This window comes from Rhododendron vialii, chromosome 9a, assembly GCF_030253575.1.
Source record: "Rhododendron vialii isolate Sample 1 chromosome 9a, ASM3025357v1".
NCBI lineage: Eukaryota > Viridiplantae > Streptophyta > Magnoliopsida > Ericales > Ericaceae > Rhododendron > Rhododendron vialii.
This window is the reverse complement of record NC_080565.1, coordinates 32,529,755-32,548,831: the sequence shown is the minus strand read 5'-3', so window position 1 is coordinate 32,548,831 and position 19,077 is coordinate 32,529,755. Positions and strand designations below refer to the sequence as shown.

The 19,077-nt window shown below is 36.3% G+C and overlaps 1 protein-coding gene across 4 annotated transcripts in view; it reads left to right on the top strand.

Moving 5' to 3' along the window:
* Nucleotides 1–11,138: 11,138 nt before the first annotated feature.
* The window catches only part of LOC131301121 (probable LRR receptor-like serine/threonine-protein kinase At1g56140), a 477,161-nt gene continuing 469,222 nt past the window's right edge, over nucleotides 11,139–19,077 (top strand). For 2 of the 4 annotated variants that reach the window (XM_058327282.1, XM_058327281.1), the window contains exon 1: nucleotides 11,153–11,373. In XM_058327282.1, coding sequence (XP_058183265.1) covers nucleotides 11,259–11,373 — 115 coding nt within the window. In that variant the 5' untranslated portion in view covers nucleotides 11,153–11,258. Of the gene's footprint in view, nucleotides 11,374–19,077 lie in introns of all 4 variants that reach the window. The other 2 variants (XM_058327280.1, XM_058327283.1) reach the window with 2 other exon arrangements.

Below are 19,077 nucleotides of genomic sequence, written 5' to 3'. Positions count from 1 at the left end.
ACATCAACAGTTTCACCAACTTCAAGAGGAGGCTGCACATCGTCTTCATTTTCAACATGTGTCGAAGGTGAAGGAGTTGGCTTCAAGTCAACAAGATCACTAACAATTTTCTCCGGTTGATCATCTTTGTCAAAGTCTTTAATTGTTTGATTTTCAAGAAAGACAACATCTCTACTCCGAATGATTTTCTTGTCAACCGGATCTCACAGTCTATAACCAAATTCCTCATGCCCATAGCCAAGAAAAATGCATTGTCTTGCCTTGTCATCAAGCTTGGACCTTTCATTTTTTGGAATGTGAACAAATGCCCAGCAACCGAAAACCCTCAAGTGATCATAAGTGACTTCTTTGCCCAGCCAAATTTTTTTCGGAACATCGCCATTCAAAGGAACCGAAGGAGACAAATTAATCAAATCAACCGTCGTCCTCATTGCCTCCGCCCAAAAAGACCTTGGCAATTTCGCATGTGAAAGCATGCATTGTATCCTTTCCATCATAGTGTAGTTCATTCTCTCGGCGACTCCATTTTGTTGAGGAGCTTTCTTGACGGTCTTTTGGTATTTAATGCCTTGGCTATGACAATATTCATCAAACGGCCCAAGATATTCACTGTAACGACCCGGATTTTTGACCCAATTTTTTTTTAATACAAATTTATATTGTTAAATTCCTTATTCAATAATTAATTGAATTGAATAATTAAAATATATTATTATGTGTATAATTGATATTATTTGCACTATTGAATAAGATATGTATTTAAACTTTAGATATACAGAAAATCAGTGATTCATATTCATCGCTTATCTTTCCTATCTAAACCCTAAGTAGAACTCTATTCAAACTAACTCTCCACTTCTCTCTCTCATCCTATACATAAAAGCGTCCAGATACATTATCACCTTGTACATACATGCGTCCACATACATTAGAATTGAAACCCCCCCCCCAAATGTGACACTTGACCCTTATCTTTTTATCATTATCAGTATCACTCTCCTTCCTCATTCCACCACTTCTATACTTATCCTCTCACCTTTTCACTACCTTATTCTCTCTCATTATACATACCCACATAAATCCAAAAATTGAACACCAGTATATTATTTCACTCCCAATTCTATTGTTGAGTCTAGAATAGAGAGAGAGAGAGAGAAAGAGAGAGAGAGAGAGAGAGAGAGAGTTGTGACCGTAGGTGTATGCACACCGTGAGTTTCGTGGGCACACCGCTGCTGCGGCCCTGTCGGAGTGCCGCCGGACGCTGCCTCGAGATTTCAGAACCACCACAGCGATCTACGGACACCGTATAACACTTATTCGGACTTAGAATCGCGTTTGAGGTAGTTTTCCGGAAACCCAAAACCTTTATCTGCATTTTAATGGAGTTACTTAGATTTAAAGTTTATTGAAGATGATGATCTGTTGTTAAATTGTTAAATTATTTTTAGTCCCGTTTATATTAAAATTCAGTCCGGTTGTGCTGGAATGATTAGTGTTATACCCTGTGAAAATTTATGATTGTTTAACAAGTGTTTGATTGTGAAATTATTATTGATGTTGCATTGTTAATTTGTATTTGAGTGGACGTTTACGTGTTTAATAAATTATTGGAGTAAATAACTGTTTATGAAATATTCACAAGAATATTTTACTAGTAAAAATTTATTTAGATTGTAAACAAGAAATATTTTAGATTATATATTAGTTAATCTTTAACTCTAATAAATATTGACTAGAATAGCCTCGCATAATTTTGTTAAATCTCAAATTAATATTTAATATTGTTAGTAAATACTAAATTTAGCAATAAGTATTTTCCAATAAAAATAATTAGTTCGTAAAATCTATGAATAATATGAAAGTTAAAGAAAATGTTTAAATAGTAGAAATGTTTTATAAAATTTCTAAACAAGAGAAATAGACTTAATTTTAAGTGCAGTAATTAATTGTTTGACTGAATATTATTTTGTTACTCGCATGATTAATTCAATAACATGATTAATTTTATCGCATGGTTATGTGTTGTTAGTACTTTTAGTTGAAATGTTGAACCGTGTGATATTTTGTTGTGGCTGTAGATTAGACAAATAGGTTCCCGGGGTGGTTACGAGTAGTGAATCATGTAGACGATGATAAGTAAATGGAAAATGATAAAGTGTTGAAAGTGTGAGTACTGTGGGGATTGTGAATTGAGCCATGGCGATGGCAAGGGTAACCTATGGGGCCCTGTGTTGAAATGGGTTACCTGAGGGGCCCGGTGTTGTGACACTAACGTATGATACGTCATGGGAAGTTTCTCTTCGAGGAAGAGTGTAGAGACCCGTATTTTAGGCTATATTTTTTTTTATATATATAATTGTACGGCTTGTCGAGATAAACGGTGTGGATATATGGAATGACGTATTTGCAGAAGGATATAAAGGTAAATGGATGAGAGGTGCATGTGTGAGTGTGTGGTGTGAGGGCATGGGATTATTTCCCCCACCTCTATTATTTCCAGGGAACATTTTTCCCCTTCTCATTTTTGCTCTCGGTTGTCTCTCTCTCTAATTCTCTCGCCTCTCTCTCCGGCTCTCATCTCTCTCTCCCGACCTCTCCACCAAAGCCCACCAAATTGGTGCAAAACCCATACAAACCCACCTCCATTTTGGCTTCTATACGCGACTCCAACCTTAAATCTCGTGGGTCTTGCTCGGAAGAGGAGTATTCAGTTTATTTCGAAGTTTGGAGAGCTAGGGCTTGCTCAGCTTGCGTGGGTTACGCTTCTCGACTTGAGGTAGGGAATTCTACCTCTCTTTATATGTTTTGTGAGTGATTTGGTACATGAATCGTGCTTGTAATGTCGTATTTAAGTTTGGATTGAAAATTCGTAGTTGCTGTCAGAATTGTCTGTTTTTCTTGGATTCCTACCGGTAGGCCCGTCCTTTCTACCGGTAGAACGTTGTTACTTTACCAGAAAATCGATTCCCTACCGGTAGGAACTTTTCACCTACCGGTAGAACGAGTGAGAAATTTTGTCAACCAGCTCAAACGTATAGCAGCAGCTCAAAAGCTGCTCAACGTACCAATCTTCTACCGGTAGGAATTCCTTACCTACCGGTAGGTCAAGCACGAACTTGTTTGGCCTTTCCGTGTTTTAAAGTTCTACCGGTAGGACTTGTTTGCCTACCGATAGGTCACGCGCGAATTGGAGTGTTGGCCTTTCTGATTTCGAGTTCTACCGGTAGGACTTGCTTGGCTACCGGTAGGTTGCGTTTTCGTTTTAAAGTTCTACCGGTAGGACTTGCCTGCCTACCGGTAGGAGATCAGGAGTTTCAGCTGCTTCTTTGAGCTGCTGCAGTATCTTTCAGCTGCTTCCTTATATCCTTCAACTCGCATGTCGAAGCTTTTCATTGACTCTAATGAGTGTGTTTAAGCATCCTTCCAAGTGTTTTGGTGAGTATTACTCGTATCTCACTTAGAGTGGCATCAATGGACTAGAGTGAACATGTATAGGAACTCGATGAGTAGTATTAAAATCTGTTCTCTCTCTCGACTCATAAAATTCTTAGATTCCTTTAGTACATGCTTTTATGGACTCCGAGTATAGAAACTAGATAATCGGGCATCGCAGAGTCTAGTCGTGGGTTAATTTGTGGCTTGTAAAGGTACGGGGGTGTACTTAGGGGTACGGTGAGGACGTGTGTATTTGGGTATATGCGACATGGTAGATTGTTGGTCTTATATTACCATGCGATTGATTAAATGGTCTTTGGATTCAATTGAATGAATGGATGTTTGTGAGATGGGAAGCGGAAGGAAAGTGAATAACTAATGGATAGAGTATTGTAGGATTTTATGTATGGCCCTAGTACGTCATGATAGATGCGAATGGGTAAACCAGTGAAAAGGCATGAACATGTACATTCGTGGAGTCACGTAATGATTAATTAAGATTCAGTGGTATAACCGTCAAAGGGATGATGAAATTGATTATGAAATGATGTCGATTGTGAAAAGTGTGAAAGGTGACCCGAGTGGTCGTTATTGAGGGAAAAGACTCGGGGTGACCTTACGCTCGAGGGAACTAGACCCGAGGTGACCCAACTGATTCATATTATTGGAGGAAAAGACTCGGGGTGACCCTACGCTCGAGGGAACTAGACCCGAGGTGACCCCACCTGATTATTATTATTGAGGGAAAAGACTCGGGGTGACCCTGCGCTCGAGGGAACTAGACCCGAGGTGACCCTAGTGATTATTGATGGGAAATACCGGATTAAAGGAAAAGAAAGGTTTTGAAATAAAGGGATTTAATGAAGGTCAATGTGGACACGAGAAAGATTGTACCACCGTGCGAAGAATGATAAGATGTTTTGATTTGATTATAGACAAATGTGGAATGACGTGAGTTCAATAATATGATTAGTTAAAGAAGTAAACGGCTAGTGACATTGATGTGAAGTCTAGGACTCTTAGGCGATAATTTGCAGCTTGTTGGTAGTCACTTGTACTATAGGCGTATCTGTCCATACTCATTCATTCTCGGTGTATGATTCATTCAAACTACATATAGCTTGAGCTTAGAATTCTCTACTGGGCTAGTGTAGCTCAACCAAATCTTTCTTTTCAGGTTCTGATGCCGGGCAATAGATTGCATGCATTGTGTGCTTGACAGTAAAAGATTTTTGGAAGCTGACATCACTGGTTATTTCGTCATCTTTGTGAAGATCTAAATTCATTAAAGATGGTTTTGTAAATAATTGCTATTGAATTTTCTTTTGACTAAAGTTGTAATTATCTAAACTTAAGGACTTGTTTGTAAATTAAACAGGTGGGAAACTCCTTTGGGTAACGTATATGATATGCGAGGTTTCTCTTTTATTGAAATGTATTACTTAATTATGTTGAAAATCGAGGGCGTGACAAAGAGAATGGGTCCCATGAGACGATTATAGTTAGTGAGACGCTAACGTATGATACGTCATGGGAAGTTTCTCTTCAAGGAAGAGAATGGGTCCCATGAGACGATTGTAGTTAGTGAGACGTTAATGTATGATACGTCATGGAAAGTTTCTCTTTGAGGAAGAGAATGGGTTCCATGAGACGGTTATAGTTAGCGTGGGGTAGTGGATGTCCGACCCTAATGTACGATACGTCATGGGATGACTCGATCCTCCTGTTATGGTCTTAAGTGAGAACATACTCGGTACATAACTTAGGTGCGCTCACCTAGGACCCTGGTGCAGGATAAGCAAGAGGAAGGGTGGACCCATGAGATGATTGTAGTTAGTGGATGTGGGAGGAAAGGATCTCGCGGAGATGATCCTTAGATTACATGTAAGATGATGATAGTAAAGAAAAAGACGATGTGTTATTATTTTGTACCTTTGGTGTATTATGAATTATTATATCGTTGATCTGCATATTGTGGTATTGGGTTTTAGGATTTCTACTTGGTGAATTATCACTCAGGATACGTTTGTATCCTGGCAAACCGTTTGCTTCGGCGTTCAATTTGCCAGAGTGTGCAGGATTCCACAGTGGAGCAGTGGAGCAGGTGGGACCCCTGAAACGGAGTCTGGGCAAACATTGCTTGGAATTTTGTGTCAAAACTAGAGTCGCTCTGGAGTTGCTTTTGTTAAATAAATGTACATAGATTTTTATATTATTTTGAAATTGTAATTTTTGTATAAGTATAAATAAGGGCCTAATAGTTTGTAAAATTCAGTGTATTTTAGGGTTAATGCTTCCGAAATTTCTTGAAAAATCGGGGCGTTACATTCACCACCATTGTCGAAACGAACACATTTCAACCTCTTTCTGGTCTCTCTTTCAACCTTGGCCTGAAAATCTTTAAACACATCGAAAACTTGATCTTTAGTTTTTAACGGATAAGCCCATAATTTTCTCGAATGATCATCAATAAAGGTAACAAAATAAAGGGCACCACTATAAGATCTAACTTTCAAGGGACCACAAACATCTGAATGAACCAAATCCAATACATTAGGTTTTCTAGTAAAAGACTTGAAACGAAATGCAACTCTATTTTGTTTACTAGCCAATTAAGCAATGAACACAAGTTTTAAGAGGGGTACCTTTGATATCGGGTATGAGCTCTTTCTTGGCAAGAACGTGCATCCCCTTTTCACTAATATGCCCAAGCCTATTATGCCATAATTCGGTAGAGGAGCCATCGTCAAGTGTATTTACAAACCCCTTGCTAATTTTTCCTTTCATCATGTAAAGTGAGCAAGTCTTGTTCCCTTTAGCCACCACAAGAGAACCCTTCGTGAGCTTCCATTTTCCATTACCAAAATGGTTGTTATAGCCTTCAATCATCCAACTTTCCGGTAGAAATCAAATTGTGATGAATGTCCGGCACAAGCCTCACATCTTTAAGCACCAACTTGCATCCAACACTTGTTTCCAAGCAAATATTACCCATGCCAATAATTTTCGACAAACCTTCATTTCCCATATGAACACACCCAAAATCTCCTTCATTGTAGGAAGTGAAGAAATCGGCTCTTGAAGTGACATGGAATGAAACACCGGAATCAATCACCCAATCAGTATCTTAATTGGCTAACCAAATTGACATAACTCTCATCACATACAACCACAAGTTCACCATTGGAAGAGACCGCCGTGAAGTTTTCTTGCTTCTTTTCACCATGCTTCCCTCAATTTTCCTCCTTGAATTTGAGCTTTAGGCATTCCCGCTTCATGTGGCCTTTCTTTTTACAATAATGGCACTTTATATCTTACTTTGACGGTGATCTTCCCCTCAAACTCCCACGGCTTTGATCACGATTGAGGGGAGTGCTACTTCTACCTCGAGATCTCCCCTCTTGGGTTAGCAACAAGTGCCTCCGAATGAGAAGAACCGGTTGATTTCCTTCTCGTCTCTTCATTCAACAAACTACTAGCAACTTGGCTCATAGAAACAACTCCATCCGGCGCCGAGTTTCTAACCGTAACAACCAAAGTTTCCCAATTCTCGGGTAGAGAATTAAGAAGCATCAAAGCCTGCAATTCATCATCAAACACAATCTTCATAGAAGCAAGTTGATTAACGATACTATTCATTTCATTCAAATGTTCCGCGATAGACTTGCCCTCTTTAAATTTCAAATTCACCAATTTTTGAACAAGAACGCTTTATTAGTGGCCGATTTTCTATCATAGAGACTTTCCAATTTCTTCCACAAATCATAAGCCGAAGTTTCGGTGGAGACATGATGAAAAACACTATCGTCAATCCATTGACGAATAAGCCCAACAGCTTTTCGATTCAATGTGGTCCAATCCTCATATTTCATATCGATGGGTTTAGCCGTATCACCCTCTACAGGCCCATGTAACTCTCTATAATACAAGAGGTCTTCCATTTAAATTTTCCAAGTCACCCAATTAGTTCCATTGAAACTAATCATTCTACCCACATTTCCTTCCATGATTTACACCAAAATAATAAACCCTAGCCAACCGTCGGCTCTATACCAGTTGTTGGAAAAAATATGAGGAATTTCCCCCAAGTAAATCACAAAGAAAAAAATAAAACTGCAACGAACGTAATCCAAAATGTGCAAACCACAAACCAAACGAACACAAGGAATTTTTACGTGGTTCCCCCAAAAAGTGAGCTAACGTCCACGGGACCGGAGTCCGATTCCACTATCAACAAATATTCTTACAAATGGGTTTGCAAGGGATTCAAGATCTCACAAACACCTTAAGGTGTATCCAACAAATTCCAAATACAAAAAGGAAAGACCTCACCAAATAGATGAACAAAACCCTCCAATGTAGCTGAATGGAGAGCCCAAAATCCGAGAACAAATCAGCCCCCAACGTTGACAAAGAAGCTGCCGAAATCAGGAGAACACAAGGGCTGCACTTGCTTTCCTTCCTCCACCGAAACACACTCTCACACACAGTGCACTCTCTCGTATTTTTCTCTTTCTGGTAGTGGAGATAATTTTCAAAGCAGACAAAAACAAATTAGCTTCCAGGAGAAGCTTTTCTGATCTCAACAAATCATGTGCCAAACATGTGCTCCATAGTGTGTAGAATATTCCAAAAACTAGCCCACACAAATATAACTCATTTGGGCCAAACACAAATTGTAAGAGCATCTCCAACCCATACTTTATTTCTTTATTTTGGAGGAAAAACATTCTCCAACTCATCTTCTAAAATTCTCCTCCATTTGGGAAGATGAACTTTGATCCTTTAAATATAGAGGATGAAGGAAAAAATAGAGGATCTCCTCCAAATATTTGTTGGAGTTAAGAAATAGAGTGTTGGGTTGGAGTTGAGATAAATAGTATAATCCTCTAAATCTACTTTTCAAATAAAATAGATTAATTTGATCCTCTCAAATAGAGATTTGGAGGGTGTTGGATTGGAGATGCTCTAATTGGGCTAACGAATATTGGGTTTCCACTAAGGAGGGAACCCAACAGGATTTACAGGAATCCAATCCAATCTGAACCGTGGACAGCCCTACTAACTTTGCATGAGACCACTTTTAGAGAGAGAAACCTTTCTTCTTATATTCATGTGGTTCCTTATCCATTAATAGAATATTCTAAACTTGGTGTTTGATTATTTTTGTTTGTCAATTTAGTGTTATTCTCATACTCCATGAATACACTCTAGATTGATTATCTTTGTCCAAATTCTTCATCACACTCATATCAGACACCTGGGCTTTTATTGCACCTGGAAGACTAAAATATTTTTTAGTCATCTTTTGTTAGTCTAGAGAAATACTCTAATAATCATGTATTTTTTCTTGTTTGATTTGTTTTTCAAAATCCTTCACATTTTTAATTCAGCATACATTGTTGCCTATCATTCTACATGGCCAAATGATATTGGAGCTAGCTTGACTCGGAGATCAAGGTGGTTTCGCTCGAGGAGTCCATGGAGTCAAGAAGGGGCACATGGTGCTAGCTAGTCAAGAAGATGAGTTAAGTGTGACTTGGGATAAAAGTAAGTAACTCATAACTTGAAGTCTTCTTGTTAAACATTTTGATTTATGAAAGTTGAGTAGATTAGGCCGTGGTTTTATGTATAGGATTTGTTGACCCTAAATAGTTTCCATGTATATAACGTATTCTTGCTCTTTAGCTTTATTGCAATTTACTTTGATGTTGATTTGAATTGCATAGTATAGAACTTGGTTTGTGTCTTTGAATTTGTGGTTGAGCTAATTTTTAATTGGTCGTTCCATTCACCTCCCCTCTGGGACTCTTTGAGTGCTTTATATAATTTCACATATTTTCGTGCGTGGAGATGGGGTTAATTTCCTTGGAATGAAGACTGATGTTTGTTCGGAAAATATTTCTTGCCCTAAGTGATCAAACCACAGCCAAAGCACACACACAAACACATGGTTATGTGGTTCCCAAAATGGGAGACTCCACGGAGGTAACCGGAGCAATTAATCAGAAGGCAGAAGCTTTACAAGTTGTTCTTCACAACACTCAACACTTTGATGAGTCTGACCATTACATTGCTCAGTAGTCAATACAACTGTCAACCTGGCTAATCTCTCAGATTTCTGATTCAAATATAAGAACCTTAAGCTTAGTGACGGCTCTAGGAATTTGTAATCGGGTGTTCAGAAATTATCTTTAACTCTACTAGCTAATCTCTTAACCAATATAAATATAAGTACAAAATGTCATATACTAGTATAAATAGTGCGGTAAAAAAAATAACCTTTATTCTAAAAAAAATTAACTACGAGGCAAAATGATAACTTAAAAATATATACTTGTTTTTTCAAAAAAAATAATTTGTTTCTTAAAAGTTGCATAGTAGGTATTGTTTTGAGAATGGATGAGGATTTTTTTTTTTTTTTTACAATTGTCCTAGATGAGATCTCATATTTTATGCCAACGTTTAATCGGTGTATTAATCTACTGAAACACTTTTAAAAGAAATTGCAGAGAGTATGTTGAGACTGACCTTCTCTAAAATATGATGTTCTTTAGGATAACATGATGAGATTTAATTTTCTATCGTCGTCTAAAATTTAAAGAAATATTATTCAAGTTAACGGAGTTTGCAATGGAGTTAAATTTCTTTAAAGCTTTGTCCATAAATTCTATTAGCTCATAAGACAGAAACAAATAAAATAGTTATAATTGTCATGAATGCGAAATTAACACATTTAGACCATCGACAATAAATTCTATTAGCTTTTTTCGCATTCTTTTTCATTTTCGTTTTTTCTCTTTCTTTTTGAGTCAAGTCTTCAATTCTTTTTGAGTCAACAGAAAAAGTTGGCCGTTCTGGCCCGTCCAACAAGTGGCTGAGACAGATGTGACCTGATTTTCTCTTTGGTGCATGTGCTTGTGAGTAGAATGGGAGCCCCACCCTCCCTGATCAACAAAGCAATAGGAATAGTACGTAGAACTCCATCTGTTCCAAATTAATAGTTTATTTCAGTCTCCAATGCATTTTTTAAATTGTTAACATCTTTAAATCTATAGTGAATTTTATGTGTAATATGGATCTCATATGATAAATTTCAATTAGTTCTATTATACAAAGTTTTTAAAATTTTTAAAGACATTGTAGATTGAAAGATATTAACATTTTAAAAGAAAAATTGAATTCTACACTCCCTTTTTTGACATTTATACTCTTTTTTTTGTCTTCTAGGAAAAAAATTACATACACTTTCAACACTAAAATCCAAAAAAAAGAGTGTAAATGTCAAAAAAAAGAGTGCAGAATTCAATTTCCTTTAAAAATTATATTGAGACTGAACCGGAGATTAATTTGGATCGAAGGGAGTAGCTCGCCAGCTAGTATACCATTCCACTTTTGAAAAAGTTTACTTTTTTTCAAACGGAGATAATTTCAAACTCAAATATAATAAAAAAAAAAAATATTTTTTCAATTTTTTTTGCACCGTTTAAAAGATCGTAATGAGATCTATCAAACAAGATCCATATTGATATAAAAATTATTTAAATAAATACATAATTTTTAAACTTGAAATTATCTTTTTTTTCAAAAAATTCTTTTTCTATAAAACCTGAACACCCCTGTGTATACGCGTTCTGTCCTTTGCCACTGTCCACTTTTGAAAGACCCCCCCCCTCCCCACGCGGCACACACCCCTCTCTCTCTCTCTCTCTCTCTCTCTTTAATATTGTATATAATCTGAAGTTCTGAACACGTACATATAGGCGAGGCTTGAACGGATCTCCCTTGATTACCAATCCATTTAACTTAGGAAGAGGAAAGTAATGGGTGGATCACCAACACAATCAGTTCTCTGTGCCTTGGCCTTTTACTTTGTTTCCCTCATGGACTTGGTTCAGATTGTCCGAGCTCAAAATGGTACTACTCCTCCTTCCGAAGGTACTCTCTCTCTCTTTCTCTCTCCTTCTATTTATCTTTGTACCAAAACAATAACAGTTGCTAATAAATACTCACTCCGTCCCAAAATGGATGACAATTTTTGAAACTCGTGTTATTTTTCGTCTCTTATATCTTTTAATCCATAATATTTTTCATGAGTTTGAAAACTTTGTATAATAGAACTAATCGAGAACTATCAAATAAGATCCATATTGCATATTTTTTGAGATCCATATTGAAAGATATAAAGAATTGAAATTGGCACGGATATCAAAAATTGACATCCAATTTGAAATGGAGAGAGTAATACATCAGGAGGAAACTCTATACTTAAACAAAGGATCAAGAAACCAGCAGTAGGGACTCAGTCCAAAAACTACATCCAACTCCAATTAAATCCACTACTCCAAACAAACGGAGTACTGTAGAAAATAACCAAAAACATCCACCCATGGGTGATAGAAGCCTCACAAACGCGGAGCAATCCTACACACGGACACCAAAGAAAACCAAAAAAAAAAAAAAAAACCGGTAACAAATAGTCGTCGGAGACACGGCGGAAGAGGCAGAGGAGGGTGGCAGATGGTGGTTTGGGGAGGAGGAAGATGGGGGTGAAGGGGGAATGAGAAAAAACCCCGAAATCTAAGATCGGGAAATGAAAAAACCCCACGAGGAGGAGAAATTCCTCTCTTCTATCCCGTTCTTTCGTTGAATTGGGGATGGGTTGGCACCTTTCCCGCTACCCCTTTGTCAATGATTTATTTATTTATTGGCAAGTAGGAAAACATGGCTTTGCATGTGGAAGTGCAGTAATTGGTGTTTGGGGGCTGAACAAATATACTCCTATGAGTTTTGGCATAACACATTTTTGGTTTTTGGGTTTAGTGAGCAAAAGCCGAAAAAGGCTTGGAGCGGCTTTTCCCATTCTCCTTTTCTACTTCTCCTATTTGTCGGAAACAAAAAGACCAAATTACCCTTTACTTATTTTGGAAATAACCACGCCCCCTAAATAAATAATTAAATATTAACCTCCCTCCATGTCTCTACATTTTACATTTGCCTTGGAAGTTTGAAGATCAACAGAAAGAGTGTTCCTGGGTTCCTAATCGTTAACTGCTTTTCGAACCCAACTCATCAATTCTGTATAGCATAGCAGCTCATCAGTTTTGTGTTTTTGTCTTTGGGATCATCTCTAAGGCCATTCACAGTAGTATAATAAAAAATTGATAACCAAAAGTTGATACATCAGCTTTTGATTATTCATTTAAGAGGTTGCTAAGTTTAACAATGTTGAGATTCACAATGGTTACTTTTAGTCCATAACCAAAATAAGAGGTCTACTACAATTTGATTCTCTCTCTCTCTCTCTCTCTCTCTCTCTCTCTCTTGTTTCCCACCATTCATCCATTACGTTTTTTTGGGCAAAAATATATCGATTCCCTCCCTTAATTTTGGGGAAAAAATCAGTGACTTTCTTCCCTCCTATTATGATTTTTTTTTTTTTTTGGGGGGGGGGGGGGGGGTGGGGGGGCCCAAAAATAAGAAGTGACTGGCCGTGAACCATAAGGCTAACCCATGGAACACGCAGCCTGAAAAAATCAAAGTAACCGAAAATCAAATGATCGTTTTTTCATTATTAATCAAATCAAAAGCCAAATATGCTCATCATAAACATGGGGCACAACCATCCCATGAACCAAACAATATCCAATAATCCAACAATAATTAAAAGAATTTGTTATCTAACAATTGTTTCAAATACGGAAGCGATTTTTAAAATAAAACTATAATGAGACACCCTAAGGAGGTCAACAAAAGAAAATCCTCGAGATGCCGCCAAAATCCTTTCCTAACTCCCCAACATGCCTGAAAGAGAAGTTAGAATAAATCTGTCAGCTGACGAGCTCAGTGAATAGCAAGTATGTGCATATTAAATAAAGTTGAAAGCGGGGATGAAAATAATTTACCATTAAACATAATTTGGCATACGAGGTGTCCAATAGAATAATAATTAATCAATGAAGTATTTAATCAATAAATATTATTGGTGGTGATCACAACATTAACTCCATCAACAATGGAGAACCACATTCAAATAGTACCATAGCCAAAATAAATCTCATCAAAATTGGATCCAATATTGAACTTAGAGTCACCAGGGTTGGCAGCCCGTGGTACTTTTCCCTACGACGATCCGGCGAAAGAAAGCCGTTGAGCATTAGGGTCACCGGCCTAACACGGTCTTTTTCCTAATGGCCAGGGTCACCAACACGAGAAGGAATAAGTTCCCTGGACTTCCGAAATAAATGTTCCCATTAATATCCACCAAGTTCTCACCAAAAAGAATTAACAATTGATCTCAGAAAATTCATCGCATGCCAACTTATATAACAACTTTTAAACAGTTTTGAGTCTCTGAATAACATTCATATAAATTTCTGAAGGAAATACTTTTAAGGGACACTGGGATCTTTCAAAAATACCTAACATATTTAACTACTCACCTGGGTCCAAATATAACGCAACTCGAGTACGCAAAAAGATGCTAATCTGAACAAAGAGAATCATATAACATTATTATCGCTAACTGTATCAACATATCTAATATACGACTACCTAAAAAGATGAAACCAAAAGCTCTAAACCCCACTTAACTCCAAACTCAATAATTTGTTTTCCTCAACGAAAGGGCTAGACACCTGTTCCAAAACTAATAACTTCACCTTCCAATAATCAACTACAATCTTGTTCCCAATATACTGAGCACATCCATAGCCATTGTCATTCATTGACATGGCATCAACAACCCCATGGCAAGAACCATATACGGCCAAAACCCCACTGATGACAACATTTAAAATGGAACTCATACCAAAGTCATCATTCACAGCACACACAAACCACCACACCGCCACACACATCGCACATCTCTCTCTCTCTCTCTCTCTCAAACTGCATCCGGGTAAATTAGACACTAAGAAAAAAAAAAAAGTTGGGAACCAGTTAACTTATGTGGTGTGGGGTTCACAATTTTTGATTATTAAAAAAAATTGCTAGTTTTGGTAATCCAAATTTCAAAATTTGATTATTTCTAAGGATGTTGCTAAGTTTAATTATATTATTGCGAGCCATCTTTTGCATCAACATTGTTAACTTTAAAAACAATTTGCTTTTGATTATACCATTGTGGATGGCCTAAGAGAAGGTATAATTGCTAATCTTCTGAAATTGGCAGTAATATTGGAATTTTAATCTTTGAAAATTTTCTTGGAGGCTTTCAATTACCAAAAAATAAAGAACAAAAAAGTCTTCAAACCAAAAAACATAATCTTTTATGTCACTTCATTATTTTACTTATTTTTATTTCTTTCCTATAAATTGAAAAATAGTTTGAGATATATGTTCACATAACAAAGAAGAAAACAATTTCCCAATATAACTTAAAAAAATTATTAACACATTATTCATACACATTACTTATATACTATAATAAAGGGGCAACATGGTAAAAAAATTAATCCATAATTTATTTTCAACACATATCTTCTAAACACTACTCTTGTTACAAAAAGTTAAAAAGGCAGAAAGTTGAAAATGAAAAGCCAAAAAAGTAGGCTCCCAAATATCTACGTAGTCTCTCTCGCTTTTTCTTTTTTTCTTTTTCCACGAATAGAACACTTGTATTTAGTAGCGCTGTAGCAGGCACCAACGTATTGCACAATGAGGAATTCAAGTGGCAATATTCCTTCGAATTCAGGAATACGGTAGTAAATCTCATCATATCATCCTAAAAAAGAGCATAATTTTAGAAGGTCGGCCCCAAGCCCCCAACCTATTCTCCACAATTTATTTCCCCAACCTATGCTGTCCATAGATGTCCTTCAAAATAACTAGTTTGCTTCCTCTGAAATTTCTTTGTGTTGGAAATTCGATGGACCAACTACACTTAAACTGTTGGAGATAATTTAAAATTTTAACGTTTAATATGGCTTTGAATTCTTTGCTCATTTATTGTGTTGACCTCATTACCCTCCCCTTATCATCATCATATATAACATTTACTACATGCACTATGCTGGTTTCTTGATTTTGGAAATCTACGTATATATATACCTACACCAAGTCAGTACATAGAGATACACACTTCCCAGCATATTACTCTTCTACAGGAAAAGAAAAAACCAGAGAAGGTCATGGGGCGGAACACAAATGATTTTTTGGTCTTGAGTTTCACTACATACATATTTTCATTGTTTTGAGCATATGGGCGGTTTTTGGTTCAAAGAAAGTTTTAGCTGCACACAAACCTTTTTAGGATTGTTTTATCTTGGGAGTGGAACGTCATACAACTTGGTGCAAGAGGGGACGTATCTTCTCTTACGACAACTCTTTATGCGTGGCTCGATCTACATAAGTTTTCTCTTAAATTGCTACTTATGAGCTTATATTATTCTCTCAATATTTTTGTTGTTGTGTTTTTCCTAGTTATTATAGTTTGCAAAAATTCTAACGAATATTTCCCACATAAACAAGTAGGAGAGATTTGAGGGAGGAGATAACTCAATATTTGTGTAATAAACACTTCACGCTAGTTCATTTACACATAGACTACTTCATTGTGGTGCATAAACTCCACTCAACCTCACTCTTTCTAATCACTCTCTCTACTTTCCATCACCTTGGTAACACCTTAGAATCACAATCACTAGAGTACATAGTTTATATAGACTCCGCAAAAACTCAGTGTTGCGCAAAGTTTTTAGATTGGTCCAGAAGAGCTGAACAAAAAATGAGCTTAGAAATAGCATAATAAAATTTTGAGGTTGAACTAATACTTGATGTAGCGTCCCATCATAGATCAACATGAACATCACTAACTGCTCCATAAGGAAATCAGTTATTGCTGCTATCTATTTCTAGATGTCTTTTTTGAAAAAGTTGGATACAATGAAGAAATAAAGTTATTGGAACCTAGCCAACTATACAAACCACTAGATGTCTCTTTACACGCATACATGAACATTTCAACTAGACTCATGAACTACATACATAAACTGCACCATTCATGGATCACGTGTCTACTAAAATCAAGTTTTGATCTTTTCAACACTTTCTTCAACGAATTGAGTCACCATCCAAATTTAACTCCTTTGACCTTGTCTTAAGTAAAGCTTTTGACCGAAGTGTGTTTTTTTTTTTTTTCAAGCGGTAGTAGAAGTATAAGAATTAGAGAATGAATTCTGTTTGGCGCCGGCGAACAAGGGGTTTTCCGCCACCCTAGTGTGGGCCCCCACCGCACATTTTTTTTTTTGGGTAATCCGAACTGTGCATCTTGTAGGGCCTACAAAATAATGTATCCACGCAAAAAATTAACTTGTCCAAATATCGATATGTGTGTCAAAAGTTGAGTTTTATTCGAAAATATGGACGGCATGGATCTGTCAACTGTTTTTTAAGTTAAACTATCCACATTCGTCTATTCTTTCATCTTAAACTCAACTTTTGACATATCTATCGATATCCGGACAAGTTGATTTTTTGCGTGAATATATTATTTTGCAGGCCCTATATGATGAACGGTTCGGCTTACCCAAAAAAAACCACGAAAGAGGCCCACGGGGGTGGCAGAAAACCCCGCTTTTCCTCCGCCTCCGGAAAGAATGTTTTCTCTAAGAATTATACTATAAAACTGTAGAATTGTATTGCCAATTGACTGTTAATTTACGTTATGGTATAGTACTTTCTTTTCGAAACAACAAGATTACCATGTCAGCTCTAACTCTTTCTTTTCTTTTCTTTTTTGGAATTTCGGACAGTGAGCGCTTTGAACTCCATCTTCAACCATTGGGGAATATCCGCAACAGATTATCAATGGAACATAATGTAACGACCCGGATTTTTGACCCAATTTTTTTTCTAAATATAAAATTATTAGAATTATTTTCCTTAATGCAATTCTTTTTTTTAAATACAATTATGCATACAATATCTGCATGCATTCTTTTTTTAAAATTTTTCTACACATACATGCGTACATGCATACTCCGTCTCCTTCCTCACCTCAAACTCCTCCCGTCTCTCCGTCTCCTACTCAGTCTCTACTTCCTCCATAACCCAAAAACCAAGTCAAATTCGTCCATTCCAAATCCCATGAACCCAACCCTATTAAATTCACTCTTATTCTCTTCCACCAAAATTTTCCTATAAATACCCCACCCCATTGACCCACGAAATTTACACCACAATATTCCCCACGCCCTACCAGTCCAAAAGAGAGAGAAAAACCATAGAAAACCAAGTTTCAATCCATGGAATTTTAGAGAGAGAAGGAAAGAGAGAGAAAAGTGGGTTTCGTACCAAGACCCAACCAAAACTCAATCCGACCATTCCAATCTCTTCCTACTACTCCTAGCATCACCAAGCATCGTCCAATTTGGTTCCAAAGTCTCCCGATCAAAAAAAAATCCGAAGTCTTCTATCTCAAAATTCAAGATTCGTTTTTAAATCAATTCGATCCGATTAAAGGTATTATAATCCTATCCAACCTCTTCCCCAAGTATATTAAGTGTTTATATGCTTAACCCTATGTCCCGAACGAAAAAAAAATATAGTTGCCGCGCGTTTTCTGCCGTATTCAGCAAATTGATATTATTTTTGAGCCCGACACTTTATTTGTAATTATTTGCGAAGAAGATGACCTTTCTGATAATTATTTTACAATCTGTGTGATATTATTATTATAAAAAACTACTGATCTGGTATTATTTTCTTACAATGTAATATCAACTTAGTATAAAACGTATTAATTATACCAGTTTAATTTATCTGGTAGATTTAGTTGTTTTTAAATGTTTCGAAACGACTTTTCGACCTTCCAAACCTTATTTTTGACTCCCGAACTATTTTTCCTAGACTTTTCATACCTCAAAGATCATAACTTGTTAAGATTATTTTTTTTATCTAATTATCTATTTATTAAATTATTTATTCGTTATCTATCAAAGTTTGCAAACGAAAAATCTTTGCGACCTTCCAAACAACGTTTGAACACCCAAACTAATTTTTCCTAGACTTCTTGCATCTCAAATATGATATCTTGTTAAAATAATATATTTTTAATTTAATTTACTATTTATTGTTATTTCTATAGCATTTTAAATCAAAAATTCTTTACGACCTTATAAACCATATTATTAATGCCCGAGTAATTTTATTTAGACTCCCTACATTCCGAAGATGAAACTTTGTTAACCTCAACATATTTTAATTAGTAAATTATTTATTATTTATTTACTTCACTTTCAGCCACTTTATTTAACGTCTTTATTTAAAATAATTCCGCGACCCTCCGAACTCAACTTTTGGCACTCAACTGATTGTATAGAACCTTTAGGACTCTTATTTTGGTCATGTTAAATATTTCAATATTTTTATCTATTTAATGTATTTAATTAGTTTTTAATTAATATATTATCTTAGAATTAATTAATAAGAGCCCATAAAATTTTCCTTTTAAAACTCTTACTTGATTATTGACATTGTGACCATACAAGATTAAGGGCAACGGCCCGTTCATAATAAGCTGCGTGATTACATTGTTTATTAATTGTTTTAATTATTATTGATTTGTTGTATATTGCATCGATACTTGATTTAAGTGTTAGATTGGACCCTAGAGACATGGGGTGGTATGCGAGTAGAATT